Below are 16,765 nucleotides of genomic sequence, written 5' to 3'. Positions count from 1 at the left end.
GTAGCTCTGATTTTTAACTTAAATACTTAATAGTAAGGCAGAAGCTTTGAGTTCTGTAAAATATGTTCTGGAAACAATAACAAAGACTGGCATTAAACAGTATCTTTGTTTTGCTTAGGTGTGATACTATTACTTTTGGAGAGGTTACGACGGATTGGCTGGGAACAGATGTGGCGACTGACTGCAGAGAGGGAGTTGATGAGTATGCTGTCTACATCCCTAGCAGATCAGGTAAATTTGACTTCACTTTGTGACTTTCTTCTGTTTAAATTGTTTGCTATGATTTTCCATTTCACCAGTTGCTAAGGTCTTCTCAAGCATATATTAATAGTGATATCTTATTCTGTTTCAATCAGCTGCTTGTGCATACCCTCCTTTTACTTGTATTTCTGGTTTTAAACCTCAGTCAGATTCCTCATTTTTTTTTTACTTTTGTTAGAGATGTGTGCCAAGATGCAGGAAGTAGATATGATTCACCCCAGTAAAGGCAGAGAACTATTTTAGAAGTATTTGAAGCTATTTGTATGAGGTGGCTGTTTTGCAGGTCCTATACTAATGGAACTTAACTCCTCCTGAGAGATTCATCCATGTAAAATTGTCATTGGTCAGTTCTGAGTGAACCATAATGCATATTCGTGCTATTGAGCCATATAACTGAGGTTAAGGGTTAGGTCTGTTGCTAGCAGCCCTCTTCTATCCTACACATATAACTGAGGTTAAGAGTTAGGTCTGTTGCTAGCAGCTCTCTTCTATCCTGCACATATAACTGAGGTTAAGGGTTAGGTCTGTTGCTAGCAGCTCTCTTCTATCCTGCACATATAACTGAGGTTAAGGGTTAGGTCTGTTGCTAGCAGCTCTCTTCTATCCTACACATATAACTGAGGTTAAGGGTTAGGTCTGTTGCTAGCAGCTCTCTTCTGTCCTGCACATATAACTGAGGTTAAGGGTTAGGTCTGTTGCTAGCAGCTCTCTTCTATCCTGCACACATAACTGAGGTTAAAGTTAGGTCTGTTGCTAGCAGCTCTCTTCTATCCTGCAGTTCATGTTTCCCAGCTCATGGGCATCATCTGTAAATGCAGAATCTAACTGCAGTCTTTTGGAGTTCTGGAACTAAAAGTGCAAAAGGAGAGGGATATGTATTAAATTAAGGGTTATGGTATCTTTGATCTTGGAGTATACCCCTCTCTTCAAATTGCACTAATTTTCAGAATTTTATATATATACAAGTAGCAGTGGTGGGTGTACAGTGGAAGTGATCCCCACCTCCAAAAACACTTGAAATGTTAAACAGTGAATTTCATAGTTCACTGTTCTATTTGAAATCATGGCTTATTTTTTTGAAGTACATGGCCTTATAAGGAGAGCAAGACCTGCATGTCTAAGGATCCCCAGATCTCATTTTCAGTCACAACAGGAAAGCATCCATGTCTGTGCTAAAAGAATGAAGACAATATCATAAGCCTTCAAAGTCAGCAAAATGTGCATGCAGTTATGTGATACCAAAGCAGGTCCTTCTCTAGCTTTGCCTGTTTTGCCTTAACCTTTTACTCAATACCCTCTGCTGTTGCATCTTCAGTCACTTTAATGGTTCTACTCTCTACCTCTTCCTGAAGAAGGATAGAGTCCTCCTTTCTTCTTCCTACTTTCAGAAATTGATATAAGAGAAGATGTCAGAAGTAGCATCACTCAAAAGAGCATTCATAAGGTTACTTTTTTAAGGCCACATAGTGAGACTGACAGGTGCAAACTAAATACTCCAGAACCATGAACTAAGACCTAGCCCCACAAACTCGGTTTCTCTATGAAGTTCGTTGGCTGTGTTCAAGTAAAGATATCACACAGACTGCCTTTTCTGCACTTGACCCAGAAGACCTGTACACAGGGTGTAGACTGAGCAACAAGATGCTGACTGCAATAAAGACTCTTCCCATGGTTCCTATTCTTGGTAGCAGACCAAAAGTAGAAATTATTTGCTTTCTCAGCAGCACGTATGTCACATTCATGAGATTTGCACTTCATAGTTTAGGGTTCAGGACAGAGATTTTTGCTTAATATGTAGTAATTGATGCCTGTCCACAAGATGTTTCTCTCCTGCTTGCTTGCTTGCTTGCTCTGAAGCATTGGTTTATTTGATTGACCGACTAACTCCATTGTTTTTTTTTTTTTTTATATAGCATAGGTCCCAGACACCACAGCACCCTTCCGCCTTCTTGCTTGATAACAAGTGTAAAACTTTGGGAAAAGTTGGTTTATCCTGTGGGATTTTAATAATGTAGGCCTCTTAAACATGTCTAGACAGCAGTCTTCCCTGCCAATTCCACTGACTGTATGATTAAGGAGGATTTGGATAAAGCTCTTAACATGGATTCTGCAATGAAATTCTATGTAGACTGTTGTATGGCTTATTGTGTCAATGCTGCGGCCAGGGCAGCAGGCTTTGGAATGTGACAACACTGAGTGAAATGGATCAGACTCCCCTACTTTAAAGATGAGCTCAGGGACGCCATTTTGAGTGCAACCTTGTGGACTGGGATCCCTTTGCTCAGGCTTCAAAGGATATGCTTGAAGATCTTTCACAGTGTAAACAGGCATTGACCCCATCAGATGTTCCCTCGAGTGTTCCGTGACCCCATCCCCTTCTTTCCCATCTCCATTCACTGGGAGAAGTATCCTTCCTTCAAACAGTACAGTATGTCTCCAAGATTCAGATAACATTGTGATGGTGAGATTTCTGAAGAGGGTAACTACCTGCCCAGCAGTTAGCATTCTCGTGCTCTGTTGTCCATGGGGGATCAGTTGTCCAGGCTTATCCCAGTTGACAGAGCCTTAACAATAAACTTCTGTGGGTTCTAGACAAGGCCACAAGTTATCAGGCCTTCCCTGAAAAATACATCACTTTTATTTTAAGCTGTGTTCATTGAGCTCTTGGAACAACTGTAGACTCTGCTTTGCTCAGGGAGTGTGTAGAAAAGGAGTAAGGGTGATTTTTCTAAAATTCAGACTAAACAAATAGTTATATTCCCACCTTTTTTGTTTCATAAAGTGGATGGGAGGCTTATGTCCCTTCCTGAACTTGTATATATAAATTCCATTAGTTTCATATCAGTGACAAAAATAAATGCCAAAACAGTGTACATAATGTATGCAACCACATTTAAAATTAAAACTAAATTGAGTTTAAACTAGTTAATACGCTCACATCATCAGTCATCACTAAGTCTTCTTTGTAACCCATTCTTAAAACCCCCATACCTTGCGTTTATATACTTGTGTGTGTACTTGTGTGTGTGTGTATATATGTATATATATATATATATATATATATATATATATATATATAGATCTAGGATGTTTGCTCAACTGAGCAAACGTCTGAATCCATAAAACCCAAACACACTTTAACAAAAGCGCTTTTATCAAAAAAGCGCTTTCATTAAAGCGTGTGACAAAAAAAAAAACCACTACATTTACATTACATGCTATGCCTCCCACTTTAATATTCTCCCTCTGAGACCGCACTACAGTGGGGAAAATGGAAATTTCCCTTACCCGCACCGTAGTACAGCCTCGGCAACAGTCTTACTTACGCGAAAGTGCTTCTTCGGTGAAAAGCACTTTCGCGTAAGTATGCCCGGCCGTTTGGATTTCGGTTGTTTGCTCAGTCGAGCAAACGTCCTAGATCCATATACATATATATATATATATATATATATATATATATATATATATATATACGCACATATGCATTTATATGCATTTTATATACACAAAATAGTCCCACAAACTTAGTGCATGGAAACTTGTATTAATGGGTGCATGTGTAAACTTAATAGCAAAAACAAAACAAAAAAAAAAATAGCACCCAGATAGACAAAAAAAAATATTTTGTTTAATTTTTGTTTATTTATTGCATTTGTTGACTGGGAAAGTCTGACAGCGTCCAGAATTCACTTTTCACAAAGGCCCAGGGAGAAAAGCTCCAAATGGATACACATTATAGATTTATATATAGTCTAGAAAACAACAGCATTTTGTTGGGGAAAAACAGCATTTATTGAAGAGAACAGGCTAACTCCACAACACAAACCAGGAGTCCCTCCTCAAAAACGTCTTCAGTGCTAATATCTTCAAAATTCAAATCAGTTTTATAGCTCACTTGGCAGGAATATTTGAACAAAAACAGATTGTTTAGTATTAATATACTTGTTATAAACTATATTATTCTTCTGTCAAATCTCATTGTGTGAAATTATGCTCACATCTAGTGGCCAAAAACATTACTGCATTCTCATTAATATAAATCCAGTGTTTTGTCGACAGATATACACAAGTGAATAAAAGCCAAAAAAAAACAAATACCCTTATATTATTTCATTTAATCCACCTTCATATATTGCCCCAAATGTTATAATCCACCTTTTTTCTCTTTAGTATGTAAAACACATAATTTATCATTTTTATTTGGTAAACAAGAATTCACCCTATCAGTCCCAATAAAACTAAATACTGCCCCTTTGAGTTCAGCATGATTTCAAACTAATGCACTTGTTCCTTAGATCTGATGAAGCTCTGACAAGAGCAAAAGCATTTATCTCTTGTTATAACTTGGTAAACCATGGCCTAAACAAACCATGCCAGCCTGAATCCTGTTTTCTTTTTTTTTTAATAAGAGTGCAAAGTTATCTTTGACATGGACATACATAAGTTTTGGCAGCAGTCTTTTTTTAATAATTTGTATGCCAATATCAAGAGAAGTTATTGCTATTCAACTTGGTGTCCCTTTTTACATATATGCCTCTCTCACTCACTCTCTCTCTCTCTATATATATATATATATATATATATATATATATATATATATATATATATATATATATATTGTTTGTGTGTGTGTGTGTATCTACAGTGCAATAGAAAAGTATTTGCCTCCTTCCTGATTTCTTATATTTTTGCATGTTTGTCGCACTTAAATGTTTCAGATCATCAAACAAATTTAAATTTTAGACAAAGATAACACAAGTAAACACAAAATGCAGTTTTTAAGTGATGATTTTATTTATTATGGAAAAAAAACTATCCAAACCTACATGGCCCTATGTGAAAAAGTAATTGCCCCCTAAACGTAAAAACTGGTTGTGCCACCCTTAGCAGCAACAACTGCAGTCAAGCATTTGTGATAACTGGCAATGAGTCTTTCACATGCTTGTTGAGGAATTTTGACCCACTCTTTGCAGAATTATTTTAATTCTGCCATATTGGAGGGTTTCCAAGCAGGAACTATCTTTTTAAGGTCATACCACAGCATCTCAATTGGATTCATGTCCGGACTTTGACTAGGCCACTCCAAAACCTTAATTTTGTTTTTTTAAGCCATTCAGAGGTGGACTTGCTGATGTGTTTTGGATCACTGTCTTGCTGCAGAACCCGTGTGTGCTTTAGCTTGAGGTCACGAATTGATGGCAGGGACATTCAGCTTCAGGATTTTTTGGTAGAGAGCAGAATTCATGGTTCCATCTATCACAGCAAGTCGTCCAGGTCCAAAAGAAGCAAAGCAGACCCAGACCATCACACTACCACCACCATGTTTGACTTGTTGGCATGATGTTCTTTTTCTGAAATGCTGTGTAATGAGATGCACGCTTCCCAAAAAGTTCAACTTTTGTTTCATCAGTCCACAGAATAATTTACCAAAAGTCTTGAGGATCATTGAGATGTTTTTTGGCAAAGGTGAGACAAGCCTTTGTTCTTTTTGGTCAGCAGTGGTTTTCGCCTTGGAACTCTGCCATGTATGCCATTTTTGCCAAGTCTCTTTCCTATGGATGAGTCATGAACACTGACCTTAACTGAGGCAAGTGAGGCCTGCAGTTCTCTAGATGTTGTTCTGGGTTCTTTTGTGACCTCTTGGATAAGTTGTCAATGCACTCTTGGGTTAATTTTTGTAGGCCGACCACTCGTGGGAAGGTTCACCACTGTTCCATGTTTTCTCCATTTGTGGATAATGGCTCTCACAGTGGTTCGCTGGAGTCCAAAAGATTTAGAAATGGCTTTGTAAACTTTTCCAGACTGATAGATGTCATCATAAAAGGGTTCTCACCCAGGAAAAAAAGAGGTAATTGTTCCCCTCTACTCGTCACTTATTAGACCCATTATAGAGTACAATGCCCCTTTTGGAATGTACCTCACAAGACATCTGCAGCAGCTGGAAAGTTCTCAGAAGCACCTCACAAAGAGGATTACTGGCCACAAACAAATACCCTACACTGACAGCCTCAAAAAACACCAGCTTTACTCCATAGCATATTGCCTACTCTGAGGTGATCTCTGCCTAACATATAAAGCTATGTCAAGCCCAGAGCTGTTGAACATGCTACACCTGAAGAAATCCCATTCCCTCCAAGTTACATGCTCTAGGGACCTAAACCTTGTCACCACAATAAACAGGACACACTGGAGGGATAGATTCCTGTCCCAATCTACCCATCTATGCCAAGCAAAGTTCTTCATTAGCTTGATGAGTGGATGGGAAATAGGAAATACACCCCGGGGATCACTTCTGTGTCTCTGCTGGACAGTGGCACAGGAAAATAACTTTCTTGGGTGGCGTAAGCTATGGAACCTTGCTGGCTAGGCTTACGTAGGCCCTTGGGCCGATAGCCTAATACCTACCTATGAACCTAATTACTTTGTTTCTCATCTGTTCCGGAATTTCTTTAGATTGCAGCATGATGTCTTCCTTTTTGGGATCTTTTGGCCGACTTCACTTTGTCTGACAGGTTGTATTTAAGTGATCTCTTGATTCAACAGGTCTGGCAGTAATCAGGCCTTGGTGTGGCTAGTGAAATTGAACTCAGCTTTCCCAAAAATCTGATTAACCACAGTTACTTCATGATTTAACAAGCGGGGCAATTATTTTTTCACATAGGACCATGTAGGTTTGGAGAGTATTTTTTCCTTAATAAATAAAATAATCACTTAAAAACTGCATTTTGTGTTTACTTAGGTTATCTTTGTCTAATATTTAAATTAGTTTGATGATCTGAAACATTTAAGTGTGACAAACATGCAAAGAAATAAGAAATCCGGAACATTTCTCCCCGGGCCTCTGCTGAAAATTGGCTTTGTTCCTAGTCGGACTTTCCCAGTTAACAAATGTTAAATAAGTAAAATAAATAAAAAAAAATAAATAAAATAAATCAGGAAGGGGGCAAATACTTTTTCATTGCACTGTATATACATATATATATATATATATATATATATATATATATATATATATATATGTTATTGCACTGTGTATTTATATATATATATATGTGTGTGTGTGTGTATATATATATATATATATATATATATATATATATATATATGTGTGTGTCTGTGTGTGTATATATATATATATAAATATATATATATATATATATATATATATACACACACACACACACAGAAGAAGGGGAAGATGTACAACAACTTTGTGATTGCACAACACTGGGGGAAAGAAAAAAGTCCACAAACCAATGTTCAGTTGTCTAGGATGATTGTGATACTGCTATTACTTAAAATGACTTAAAATCATTGCTGTTTTAACTACACACTAGGATGCATAGCATTATAACATTAGCCCAATATAAGGAGCTTGTCATATAACTGCCTTTTTTTAATTTCTCCAAGTCTTTTGGGTTTCTAATACGATTATGGGAGTTGACCCCATTCCTAAGTCAAAGTATGATTAAAGGTCATGAAATTAGTACTAGTTTACGCTTTGATTTTAGCCAGAAGTGCTCTTCGCAGTGCCTATCGACTCCTTTAGCAATTCATATGGAGTTGCATGTATTGGTAACATATCTAAGTATGATTGTAAATTCTTTTTTGTAAGACCTGTTGCTCCTACTACTGTTTGAATTGTTTGGGTGTCCTCCTTCCACATTGCCCTCATTTCTGCTTGTAAATCCTGATTTTCTGATTTTGTCTCTCTCTGTACATAAGAAGCTGTAGTTACTGGATGTAACTTCAATGATCAATGCTACCTTTGTCTACTTTTCATGGACGACTACATCTGCTTTTCTAGCATCTGGTTTCTGAACTGTTGCTGATAGGTGATCCCATGTGATGTAAACTACATTATTTGCTATAATGCTTTGTGGCTCATGTTTCCAATGTTTTTCAGCTACTTCAGTATTGTAATATTTGCACAATCCCCAATGCAACAGTCTTTTGCCACATTATTATATTTTTTCATTATGCAGTCCTTCTGCCATTAGTATACCGTAACCTGCAACAAGATGTCCGACTGTTTCCAATTTTGTTTTAAAAAACGTACATTTGTCAGTTTCTCTCACATGTTCAATGGGCTTTGTAAACCAAAGTGTACATAGTCCACAGTCTTGGGCCAGCCAGTATTCACCTTTCGTCTTTTGGTTTAAATTCACCTCTCCTTATCCATTCCTGCATTCAGTCCTGATCAGTGTGAGATTGTTCTCTAAGAGTTTTATATACTTGCAACTATATTTATGCATTTTCCACATTTCTTGCCTTCTCATCTGATCCTTCACCTTCTATTCTTCTTTTGTTTTTTGGCACATTCAGTTGCTGCCTGATTTTTTTCTAGTTCTGGTTTGATGTTCATTCCCGCTTGACACCAGTATGCTTCTGCTAAACTAAGCAGGGAAGTCATCTTAGACTTATTCTCATGTTTTAAAACTTTCACTACATTTGGCTCTCGTGAGGTCAGCAGATATGTATGCAGTTCCGTGATTGCAGATATATACATGTAATCAGTTTCTAGGAGGCCAATACCTCCTTCAGAACGGGGAATATATAGTCTTGGTATGCACTGATTTTTATAAATCATTTCATGAGCATGAAACATCTTTGTTTTCCTCTCCAACCAGTCCAGCACCTATTGGGGCCAGTAGAGTCACTCCAAAACTGTAAGTTTGGACAGGAAGAACAAATTTGTTTATAGCTTGGATTTTGTTACTAGATATCACTGGTGTTTTCAGTATTAATTTTAGTCTTCTAAAATATTCCTTAAGTTTTATTCACATTTGTTCATGTTTTATTGCTGATCTTTCAAAAATTCCCAAGTATTTATACACCCTCCTTACTCAAGTTTTTATATCTCATTCCTGTCCCAGGCTGATGTTTTTTTGGTGCTGGAGCTTTCCTGCTTTAAAGGTTGCTTATGTACATTTATCAAGACAAGATGACATTCTTCTCACATCTGAAAAAGTTTTGACCACTTGCATTTGTATTTCAAGTCCTCATCTAATGAACTATACAGTTTTAAATCATCCCCAAAAAGAAGATGAGAAGTCTTTGCACCTTGTTTTCTGGGAACCAAATTGTAGCTATGACCTAATCAGCTTAATGGGTTATGGGCAAGACAAAGGAGCAGTGGTGACAGAGTCACAAAGGAATATCCCCTTTGAATTTTTATGCCTAGAATAAATAATTTGCCCTTTACCATGGCTTAACTGCAAAGTGGTTTACTGTAACATAATTGATCAGTGTAGGGTGTATCGTATACATTTTTAAGCACTCTTTTATCCATGAATGTAGAATACTGTCAAATGCTTTTTTGTAGTCTATCCATGCCATACTTAGATTGTCTCCCTTTTTACAGTTCTCCACTATGACTTTATTTAACATCAAATAATCCTTTGTTCCATATGACTTCCTTTTGTTATCTTTTTATTCTATTGCCATGATTGGGTTTTCTTCTAAATGACTGTAAACTCTATCAGCATCAGTTCCAGTGTATAGTTTATATGTCATTGGAAGGCAAGTTATTGGTCTACAGTTTTTATGATAGCTTGCAAGTTTGCTCTTAAGTAGGAGTATTGTTTTTTTCTGTTAACTAGGATGGTGCCTGTTTGTGGTACACATATAAATAGTTCTTACTCATGGTTAAATCTTCATGTAAAGATGTTAATGCTTTTAGCCAGAAGTTGGGTACTGCATCTGGGCCTGGATTTTCCCATTTAGCTTTTCTTAACTTTATTTCAGTCTCTCTGGCCATTACTTAATCCCATTTCATATCCTGTACATTTGAACTTCTTATTCTTTCTTTTACTTTATCCATTCAGCATCTTTATTTTCCTCGGGATCTTCATAAAAAAATTCTCCAAAATGTATATATTTCTTCTCTATCTGTTGGTGTTTGTTCCTTTTGCCTTGTTTCCCAATGCTCTATAAAATTTTTTGTCTCATCAGTAAATTGTTTATTTTGTATTTTCCCTTTATTCTTATGAGTTTTTCTGCCTGTGCTGATATTTTTAGTTTATTATTTGCGATTAGTGCGCAATAGATCCTGATCTGTTCTGATACTGCACATTGCTTTTATTATATCTGAATTTGAGTATTTTTGTTGATCTTTACCCTTTTCTATATTCTTCTAACAGTGATGCTTCTGTCTTAATTGCCTTATAGTTTTCTCTATTTGATACTTCCATGATGGCATTTGATTTCTCCCCTTCGTTTCGCCTGCCTTATGTTTTTGTGGTAAGACTTTACAGTAATAAATCATATTTACTTCTGTGGTGGTGCTGCAGTAGCGTTGTCGCCTCACAGTAAGACACTGACCGGCTCGACTCTCAGCTAGAGCATCTTCTGCGTGGAGAAATGTGTGAATAGGAGTACCTTCGTTGAAGGTTGTGTGTTAGGGCTGACAACTCAGCACGTAAAAATCAACTGCCAATCATTAGCGGACCGGAGTTCCGCTGTGGCGACCCCTAACCCGGAAAAGCCGAAGGACACAACAACTTCTGTTATACACATAAGTCTGTATGAACAGTCCTCATTACTGTGTTCATTTGTTTTATCAAGCTTCTTCAAATATCTTTGGTGCTGCTTTCCTTTTTTTGTTGTTGTTGTTGTTGTATTGATTAATTTAGCTTTCTCCTTCACATAAATATTGCACCATATCATGTCTCTCTTTCTTTCCAATGTCCATATTTCTTTTTTATACCTTTCAGAAATCTCTAGATTTTGTTCTTTATATTTTTGCACTTCATTCACTTTTTTTTCCAAACGGCCCAAGGTTTCTTGGTCTGTATAATGTTTTTCATAAATCTATTGTATTAATGAACACTAATTTTTATTTGAAGCATTTTTTCAGTTTTTCTTCTGCAAGTATTTTTCTTTCTTCTAATTTCTTAGTATCTCTTCTGTCTGGAAATTCTTGGCTTCTTGCATAATAGTAACAGTGCATAATTTCTTTATCCTCAATAGTCCACTCTTATCTTTATGGCTCTTTTTTGGCGTATCAGTTTTTTGCGATTTTTGTGGGCTACTACTTCCTTCTACAACAGAGGGGCCATCCTCCCCCTGAGCCTGGCCTAGCACCATTGTAGGAATGTTTCTGTGTCCTGTGGATTCCATACTATCATTTTTCCAGTCCTGACACAAATGTGCCCACCAGGATTGGGCACTTTTTCTTATCCTGGGTCTTGTGCACCCAGATATCTTTTTTTTTAATTTTTGATCTACTTCTATCCATGATATATGCAGTATAAATACAGTCTATATATCAGTGTCATCTTGGTGAGATTTTGTGAGAAACAGAGTCTACCTCATGAAGGTACTAACCAAGATTTGAGGATGAGTTCAGTTTCAACACTAATACTCTCATTTGCTTGCTGACTTATCTGTCCATTCAGATCTCTCCTATGTAAAATAGTCAGTAATTGTATATATTTTGGCATTGCTCTGCACAGTTCTGTGCCTTCACTATTTATATATAATTACTTCAAAAATGGAAATAAGTCAAATCAGCTGTGCTTGAAGTATTGAATATTGTAAAGGATTTTAAAGAGCCAGAGGCAGGATCTTTAGAAAGGAGAGTGAGCAAATTAGATGGGTATTGTAAGAACAGTACATGCAGAGCAATAGTGAGATTAGTGAAATTTATGAAAGACAGGAATTGAGCAAATTATTTACTGTAATATTGGAGTGAATTAAAATTATGTAAAACATATATTTATATGCATAAAAATAACAGTAGAAATACTTTTGTTTTCAATTACTGTAAGTGCACCTATGTCACTTTTTAAAAACGTCACATTTAATAAACATGTTAAAATTGTATTGTATTGGACAAGCATAACTAGACTGCCGGCTAATTAATATTTTTAGCTATACTTCAGTTTGTTTAATTGGAATACTGGATGGGCCAAGTAAGTCTTCTGTTTGTTGTTAAAAGCAATGCTTTTACATTGTATTGTCTGTTAGTTTAGTAGAATTACAGCACAACAAGCACTTAGTTTCCATTTTAAATTTGTTTCAGGACATATTTAATGCTGTGATAAAGCAAAATCCAGCACTGGTTCACCAGCTTCCATGTTTCTGGAATGTACAGCTGTCAGACCACACTCGCTCTGAACAGTGCTATACTGAAGTGTCCGATCTCAAGGTCAGTGGTGCAAGAGATTTTAATTCTTAATACAGTTGCTGTGCTTCCTTTACTTCCATGCTAAGTGTCATTATATAATGTTGATCCTAACCTCCTCCTCCTCCTTGTATACTGTCAGAAAGGTCCCTTTCCCAAAGACAAGACCAGAAGGAAGGCAAGGTTGCATTTTCAGTACGCTCATACCATTTAACTGAGTCATGTCTCATTATTAGTGTAGAATCTGTGACTTGTCAGAAAATGGTCCTTTTGCTGGAAAATGTTCTTTTCTTCCCTCCTTTACATGCTTTGCATGGTAATAAACGCATTGTCTATGCATATAACCTCTCAACTATCCAGATTTTCACAGAATGTCCAGATTTTTGCCTTATATTTTGGTCTGTTCCTCATCAAATTTGCGGTTTTCTGGCAAATCACTCGAGTAAAGTGACTAATGTGGTAAATTTCAGTTTCAGACTGATATCTTTCAGAAAATGCGTGCTAACATAAACACTGTTGTTCCTGAAGTTGTAAGACCAATTATTTAAAATCTGCCCCTATGTTTGAGTCATTGATCCCCCATTATTTTGGGCTTTGCCTCAATTTCTTGGGTTAAGAGGTTGAGTGGTATGTTTATACATAAAAACTTATTACATTCTCAAACTACTTGGTCTGCTGTTTGCTTAGTTTGTTTAGTTTACAGACTAAAGAAAAATGAGGTGGCAGTTGCTGCCTGTGAACTACATTCCCAAGAACCGAGAATATTTTTTCACAGGTTAGAGTCCAATCAGTATCATTACATACAAAGAGATACTTTATATCTTAGATGCTGTGATGCTTGTTCTCAGCTATGAAAGATATTTAATGTGGAGCATTTGTTAATAAAAGACTTTGTAAACTTTTTATGAATGTGCCCACATAATTTTCTTTTAGGCTCCAGTGATGTCACCTGAAGGTTAGCACGTAAATACGTATATAAACTTTAGTAGACATGATCCAGCACAGGCACATTGATATATCCATTAAAGCATGTGGACGTATTCGCGGTATATCCATTAAAGTGTATGGACGTATTCACGGTATATCCATTGAAGTATATGGACGTATTCATTTACTAGCACTCTGGTGTCATCATCCAGGGCTAAAGTAAAATTTGAGACTTCTGGGACATTAGAGTGCTAAATTTCAATTGTATATAGATGTAGTTGACCTGATGTGGAAAGAAATGTTTCATGATGCAGGATACACAAGACAGCAAGGTGTAAAGGTAAGTTTAAAAAAGAAAAAAGTTGTGCATCCATTTTGGGTAGCTTTTTACAAATTAAAACCATTCAAGAATCCTTGTTGATACAGTGGGGTCAGTAACACTACCATTGACTAGGGAAGGGTATTGCTGGAGAGTTAACTGAAGTAAGGTATGCGATGAGCCTTGATTGTCCTACACTTCAACAAGCATGAAGTATATACAAGTATGACTGATTTGGGGGTGCAAGGCATCTTGCATCGCTCATAAAAAAAAGTTTAGTTTTTCATTTTTTTGATTGAAAATTTGACCATTTTGTTCCATCCTGCTGAAGCATCAGCTGTTTTGCTGTTGGCCGAACATAGGGGAAGCCCAACACCTGCTCAGAATTCTTTCACTTTAAGAAAAGTCACAGTGAAATTGTTTGTTCTAAATCATGCTGCTACAAAGTCATGTGCTATGATGACTCAACAAGGCCCTAAATGGATGGCTGCCTATTTTTAATTATTTTCTTGCAGACATTCTGGTGTGTAAATTTCCCACTGTCATATGGCTTTCACAGGATTGTCATGTTACCTTTGGAGTTTCTTTTAATTTTATTTGTTCATTTGGTATAGGTGCAGCTGGAAAGGAATGCAGTTTAAAAGCAAATATCTATATTGTACACACAGCAAACGTATGACAGATAAGGCTGATGAGACACCAATTTGCATAGTTGCAAAGTTGGAGAGAAAATGCTTTTCCCTCTACACCAATTTTTGGTTAGACCTTAAATAAATTACAGTGCAGAATTTTGGGGGTGTAGCTTGACTGCAGGTGGTTAACTCATCAAGAATTTAGAGAATCCAGATATAGTGGTTTGCTGAAACTATCATTTTTATGCTTGACTTGTTTATAGTGGTTGAAATAGTGAATAACTTTAAAAATGTAAACTATATTATTTTTAAACTGCAACACTTTGCTGCAAGTGTGTCCTTAAATGTTCTAGTCCATGTTGGGAAAATGTATGAACTGCAACACATACCTGTACTTCTTAGACAAATGTGGCAGGCATTTTGTTATAGCTTTGCTGAATGTTTAACATGGGAAGTCTGGATTGAAAGCTAGTGGGCAGTTGGACCCTAAGATGTGGAAAGGCCTAATTAGACTGACACAAGGTGAGAAGAAGTAGTAGTAAGCAGTTTTATTACCTGTGGGAGAAATTCAGTTTTAAAATACCAGCATAGAAGTCTTGGGTTGTTTGGTGGGGTGTATGGTTTATGTTTGTACTGAGGAGAAACCCTGGTTAAGGAAACATTTAATAAATCTAACAAAGTAACATGAAAGAGAGTTAAGAAAAGCGCAAGCTTCTTTTATGGACTAAAACAGTCAGGTAAATGAATTGACTGCAAAGCCCTTAAGACTGTAGTTTTTGTGCTGTTTTAAAATTGACCCCATAGCTAGAGAAAATGAGGTCCAGCAGGATCATCAAAAAATATATGATTGAATCTAATCTGCAGCCAATCCAATAGGCAGGCACCCTAGAGTGAAAAGAGTTACAAACTGCCCCGTTATATGCAGGATAGGTTCTCTTTGGGCATTTGGATCATGGGAAAAATGACAGTGGCAAATGTCCTGAGATGTTAGCACAAAAAAATGTCTTAATGTTCCTGTTACAGTTGCATAAAACTATTAATTTGTAAATGAAACACCTTAATGTTATAGGAAAGAAATGAAACAACTAAAAAGTCTACAACAGTGATCTTTTATGTTGGTAAAACAATGACGTCCAGTCCTTTGTACGACTTGTGGGTGTAGTTTGTCCTGTAAATTCTTGTTTCCTTAAAAATGTCCCACTTTGGCAGGGAATGAGGCAACCTCCATGGGCACAAGGTGTGTTAGGGGGTGTGATAGGCATATATAGTGCAGTATTGGTATTCATTGGAAATGAACGCTGATACTGCTTTTGAAGTGAGGAATGAAATATTTTTGATTTTTTTTTCTCTTTGGCTAAGAGTTTAGGGCGTGCAGAAATTAATTATTGCTTGCTGCTTAGGTGAAGAGCACAAGAACATGGTGAATGGATTTTTTTTTCCTACAACATAGAATTGATTAGAGTTGTGAGGGCACAGATCTGGGGGAATTGACCCGTCTTGCTCCTTAGGTGAGGAGTACCAGGTTGGGAAATGGGCTTTTCATTCCCCCTCAAATTTTAATTGAGGGGCACTAGATTTGGGGGATGGCACCAGGCACTAGATGAACCGGCTATGGCTGTGTATTTTTGGTACTTGACAAGGTGACCGCTGTAAGAATGGATGAGTCATAAAGGGCAACTACTTAAAATCTTTGGTTGAGAGCTTTTCCATAACAATTTTGAGAATTACTGACTTGTTTTGTGCTGATGAAGCCAGAAGCAAAGACAAAGAAGTGTGTGAAATGAATAGTCTATTAGTCTCACTATATGGTGTGTGCTCATTGTTACAAATATGTTCTTTTCCTACTGCTATTTTTGGAATCTTGAACTGAATTGGAAGAAAAGATTTTAGTGAGCGCCTTCTGTGTGGAGTCTGCATGTCCTCCCCATGGTCGAGTGACGTCTAAAGACATGTAGGTAGGTGCGTACGTGAATGGGTGTGCCACCTTTGAAGGCTGGGCATCTGTCTGGCAACTCGGCACCATAAAAATCCACTCCCAACCATTAGCAGACTGGAGTTCTGCTGTGGCGAACCCTAACCGGGAAAAAGCCAAAAGAAGAGACATTTAGTTTTTTTTTCTGTCCTGTAGCCAGTTGCCTTCTGTTTGGCTGGTCCTAACCTCTCGTATCATGTAATGAGAAAAAAAAAAACATGACTTACCTGCATTGTGTCCCATATTTGTTGTCATTATTTTAGCACAATTTTGTATGTGGGTATTTTGCATGGTTAACGTTGTCTAATGAACTGCATTCATTTACTGCTCAGTCTCAGATTCCCAAAGACAGGAAAGACAGTGACAAGTAGCAGTAGAAGGACTTCATAAAGATGAAATCTTGTATTAAAAAGGATGGCAGCGTTACAATCTTTAACTGGTACACAAAGGACAAGGTACTCTCAGCTTAGAGTAGTATTACTGTTATCACACAATTAATGTGTATGAGTAAAGTTTCAAAGTGCTTT

At 37.0% G+C, this 16,765-nt stretch overlaps 2 protein-coding genes across 3 annotated transcripts in view; one reads left to right on the top strand and one right to left on the bottom strand.

The window, feature by feature from the left end:
- The window catches only part of NAF1 (nuclear assembly factor 1 ribonucleoprotein), a 1,472,570-nt gene that overhangs the window by 1,114,910 nt on the left and 340,895 nt on the right, over positions 1-16,765 (bottom strand). The gene's annotated exons all lie outside the window — the stretch shown is intronic.
- LOC122794083 (LARGE xylosyl- and glucuronyltransferase 2-like) overlaps positions 1-16,765 on the top strand; it is a gene marked incomplete at its 3' end in the record, with an annotated part of 516,130 nt that overhangs the window by 422,349 nt on the left and 77,016 nt on the right. Inside the window, 2 exon segments of the mRNA XM_044062221.1 lie at positions 119-231; positions 12,287-12,412. Coding sequence (XP_043918156.1) covers positions 119-231; positions 12,287-12,412 — 239 coding nt within the window.

The sequence above is a fragment of the Protopterus annectens genome, chromosome 2.part1 (assembly GCF_019279795.1).
Source record: "Protopterus annectens isolate FY-2018-M chromosome 2.part1, PAN1.0, whole genome shotgun sequence".
Lineage (NCBI taxonomy): Eukaryota > Metazoa > Chordata > Ceratodontiformes > Protopteridae > Protopterus > Protopterus annectens.
Note: the sequence above shows the minus strand (reverse complement) of the source record. Positions and strands in the feature narration are given on the sequence as shown.